This window comes from Orycteropus afer, unplaced genomic scaffold, assembly GCF_000298275.1.
Source record: "Orycteropus afer afer isolate SDZICR_OR568_19922 unplaced genomic scaffold, OryAfe1.0 scaffold00774, whole genome shotgun sequence".
In the NCBI taxonomy this organism is placed as follows: domain Eukaryota; kingdom Metazoa; phylum Chordata; class Mammalia; order Tubulidentata; family Orycteropodidae; genus Orycteropus; species Orycteropus afer.
The window spans coordinates 540,057-544,479 of record NW_006922361.1 but is presented as its reverse complement, the minus strand read 5'-3'; the positions used below and the strand labels follow the sequence as shown (position 1 = coordinate 544,479).

General features: G+C 43.7%; 1 protein-coding gene across 1 annotated transcript in view; it reads left to right on the top strand.

Annotated features, from left to right (window-relative positions):
* Window positions 1-2,879: 2,879 nt before the first annotated feature.
* Window positions 2,880-4,423, top strand: part of LOC103211704 (zinc finger protein 345-like) — a 50,068-nt gene continuing 48,524 nt past the window's right edge. Inside the window, 1 exon segment of the mRNA XM_042783259.1 lies at window positions 2,880-2,978. Coding sequence (XP_042639193.1) covers window positions 2,880-2,978 — 99 coding nt within the window.

Here is a 4,423-nt window from a genome sequence, read left to right as displayed (position 1 = left end):
AGTAGGATTGCCCAACCTTCCTTCCGAGGAGTGGTTGGTGGGATTGAACCGCCAGCCTTCTGGTTAGCAGTCAAGTGCTTTTAGCCACTATGCTACCAGAGCTCCCCTGCCCCAGCTAGGCCCCTTATTTTGAAAGTAGTTGTGCTGTTTCATTTTTTTATCTATATAAACAACAAGATGGTCCAGATCAAGTTATCTTAAAAAGCCCATTCTTTACACCTGTAGCTCCTCAAATGTGATTTTATTTCTCTAGGTTAGTATAGCTTAACTCAAAACCAAATTCACTGCCATTGAGTCAATTCTGACTCACAGTAACCCTCATTGGGTTTCTGAGGTGGTAAATCTTGATGGAAGTAGATTGCCCCATCTTTCTTCTGAGGAGTGGTTGGTGCATTTGAACTGCCAGCCTTCTGGTCAGCAGTCAAATGCCTTAAGCCCTGTGCCAGCAGAACTCCTTAGTATAGACTAAGCTTAGCATTAATTTTTTCAAGTGTCTTCCGTAGGTCTCATAGTATGTAAATTTCTGTGCTTTCATTCACAGACTCAGACCGAGAAACTTCAGTTTCTTATTTCTTTTCATTTCCTAGTTCTTTTCATTCTGTCTTAGTATGTGTGTTTGTTAGAATATCTATAACAAAACCTTTTTCTGTTTTATCCATTCTTCATATACTAGTCAGCAACACTAGTTACTTTCGCCATGTCTTATAACCATCACCACTATCAAGTTCTAAGTTTTTCAATCACCCTTAGCAGGAACTGGGTGCCACTTAAGCATTAACTCTGTTCTCCCTCCCAGCTGCCCCTGGGAACCATTTCATCTCTATCTGTATGCCTATTCTAGATGTTTCATGTGGTAGTTAAGATTGTGTGTCAACTTGGCTGGGCCTGGTTCAGTGACTGGGAAGCTGGATGTAGTTATTCCCCTTGGTGAGATGGTGCAAAAAGGGCAAGGAGGCCACATGTTCTGACCTCCTCTAATCCCACAAGAGGAAGACAGAATCACCATCAATAGCCCAAGGCCTATTCCTATGAGGCCAGATATGCTGCCTCCCTCCAGCCCTTTCTCCAACCGTTCCTCCCAAAGCACCCACCACCTCCTGGGTTCGATAATTCGCTGCAGTGGCCACACAGAACTCACAGATTATGGGGTTTATTAGGGAAGCACCATGCTGCAATTCAAAGTTCAGGAAAAAAAACGCTCAGTCTCTCTCCCAGCCTGCCGTCTGTCAGCCAAGTCTCTCACAGTCTCTCCCCCAGCAGTGCATGTCCCTCGGTGTCTTACTCAGCAATGCATGTCTCTTTTGTCTCTTTCCCAGCAGCGCGTGTCTCTTTCAGGGACGCATGTCTCTTTCAGCAGCACATCTTCCTCAGCCAGCAGTCAGAGAGAGAGTTCTGCCTCTAGGAGACCTCCTTTTGAGCCTGGCAGAGTGGCCAAACTAGCCAATCATAGCATCAGAACTCTAAGCACCTGAGAGAGAGTGGGCACCTCCCAGAACATTGTTTTGTGCCACTCCCAACAGAAATACTCCAGGTGGACAACTTTAGCAATCAGGAGCTCCTCAGTTGCCCATAGCAAATCCTACCTTGGAGTTTACAAAGACTTATGGGTAGAAAAGCCACACTAAGTAATTTACTACACTGAAGATGGGTAATTCCATGGTGGAATCTACTATGAGCAGCTGAGTAGCTGCCTTAGGCATGTAGTCCGCTTCCTGTATATAAGGAGAAGCCTTGGGGAATGGTCTCTAGCTTATGGCACGCTTGGACTCTGCATGTAGCCAAGCCTTTGTTCAGCAGCCTGCTGTGCTCTGCTGATCTTGGGACTTTTAATGGACTTCAATTAATGGCCTGCCGTGTGGTTTGGTAACATTGAGACTGTGCCTTATTACTTATCAGCCTTGGGCTTATCATCCCTGGCAGCCAGCAGCTGAGTGAAGAAAAGCCTCCAGCTTCAGTGGGCCAAGAGCAGGAGGCAGAGCTGAAGCCCAGGGGTTGAGGGGCTTTCACTTAGCCCCTAGAGCCTGGCACTTTGAACTCAGACTTAAAGCCTTCAAACTGTAAGAGAATAAACTCCTGTTTGTTCAGGCATCCCATTTGTGGTATATTCTTGTCAGGGCGGCACTAGGGAACCAGAACATCTCATGTAAGTGGGATCATACAGTACTTGGCCTTATGTGGCTGGGTTATTTCAGTTAGTGTAATGTGTTCAGGTCTAGCCATGTGATAGCATTTGTGAGAGCTTTGTTTCTTTTTATGACTGAACAATATTCCAGTTTATAGATATATACTACATTTTATACATTTATCTGTTGATGGACATTTGGATTCTTTGCACTTTCTAGCTGTTATGAATAATGCAGCAGTGAACGTTGGTATAAATGGACCTGTTTGAGTCCCTGGTCTCAAGCCTTTTGGGTAAATACCTATTATTGTTAGGTGCTGTTGAGGTGGCTTTCAGACTGATGTTGTTGTTGTTATGTGCCGTTGAGTCAGCCCTGACTCATAGCAACCCCTCCTTGGGTTTCCGAGGCAGTATCACTATGGAAGTAGGATTGCCCAACCTTCCTTCCGAGGAGTGGCTGGTGGGTTTGAACCGCCAGCCTCTGGTTAGCAGTCAAGTGCCTTAGCCACTATGCTACCAGAGCTCCCTTCAGACTGATAGTGACCCCATATGACAGAGTAGAACTTCTGCTTAGGGTTTTCTACACTGTAATCTTTGTGGGATGCTGAAAATTCCTTGGAGTGCCAGAAGAACCAGCATATCTATCCTGGAAGAAGTGCAGCTGGAGTGGTCCTTCAAGTCGAGAATGGTTAGACTTCATCGCACCTACTCTGGGCATGATGGTGTCGGAAGGGACCATTCCCTGGAGAAGGTTATTATGCTTGATAAATTAGCAGATCTGCGAATAAGGGAGAAAGACTCAACAAGATGGACTGACACAGTGACTGCAGTGATGGGCTCGAGCAGTGCAGGGACTGTGAGTACCTAATAACAACATCCAGGATATGAAAGAATTCCTACCATTCAACAACATAAAAATGAACAAACCATTTAAAAAAATTGGCAAAAATCTTAAGTAGCTGTTTCACCAAAGAAGATATACAAATGGCCAATAAACACATGAAAAGATGTTCAATGCCATTAGTCTCTAGGGAAATGCAAATCAAAACCACAGTGAGATAACACCTTAGTGCTACTCAGATGGTTACTATCTGAAAAACAAAAAACAAGAATTGGGGAGGATGTGGAAAAATGGATTGTAAAACGGTATAGCCTCTGTGGAAGGAGTTGGTGGTTTAAGGCAGAAGTTTCATTTCTAGGAACCTGGTGGCACAAATTAAGCACTTGCCTGCTACTGAAAGGATGGTAATTTGACCTTACCCAGTGGCTCTGCGGGAGAGAGAGAGAGAACTAGTGATACACAAAGATTGTTGCTCTTAGGTGCCATTGAGTTGGCTCTGACTCATAATGCCCCTATGTACAACAGAACAAAATACTGCCTGGTACTGTGCCGTACTCAAATCCTTGCTATGTTGGAGCCCTTCATTGCAGCTGTGGGGTCAATCCATCTTGTTGAGGGGTTTCCCCTTTTTGTACCACAATTCAAAGATATCGTTTCTTTTTTGGGCTTCCTTTTTTGTTGTCCAGCTTTCATGTGCATGTGAGGTGATTGAAAACACCATGGCTTGCATCAGGAGCACCTTGGCCTTCAAAATGACCTCTTTGCTTCCTAGCACTTTATAGACATCTCCTGCAGCAGATTTTCCCAGGGCAGTATGAAGTATGATTTCCTGACTGCTGCTTCCAGGGTTGTTGAATGTGGATCCGAGGAAAATGAAGTCCTTGACAAGTTCAATCTTTTCTCCATTTATCGTGCTGTTGCTTATTGGTCCATTGGTGAGGATTTTCATTTTCTTTCTGTTGAGGTATTATCCACGCGGAAGGCTGGAGTCTGTGACTTTTCATCAGTAAATATTTGTTTCAAGTCATCTTCACTGTTAGCAAACAAAGTTGTGTCATCTGCATTTTGTAGGTTATTAATAGTTGTTCCTCCAGCCCTGATGCCATGTTCTTCTCCATACAGTCCAGCTTCTCAGATTATTTGCTCAGAATGTAGAATGAATAATAGGGTGAAAGGATACAAACTTGATGTACACGCTTCTAGATTTTAAACCATTCAGTACCCCTTTTTCTGTTCAAATGACAGCCTTTTGGTCTGTGTACGAGTTCCTCATGAGAATGAGTAAGTGTTCTGGAGTTCCCACTTTTTGCAATGCTGACCATAATTTGGTATGATCCACATATATCCTGGATATTAAACCCTCATCAGACATATGATTTCCAAATATTTTCTCCCATCCTGTATGTTCTCTTCACTTTGTTGATAAAGTCCTTTGATGCACAGGATTTTTTTTTTTTTTT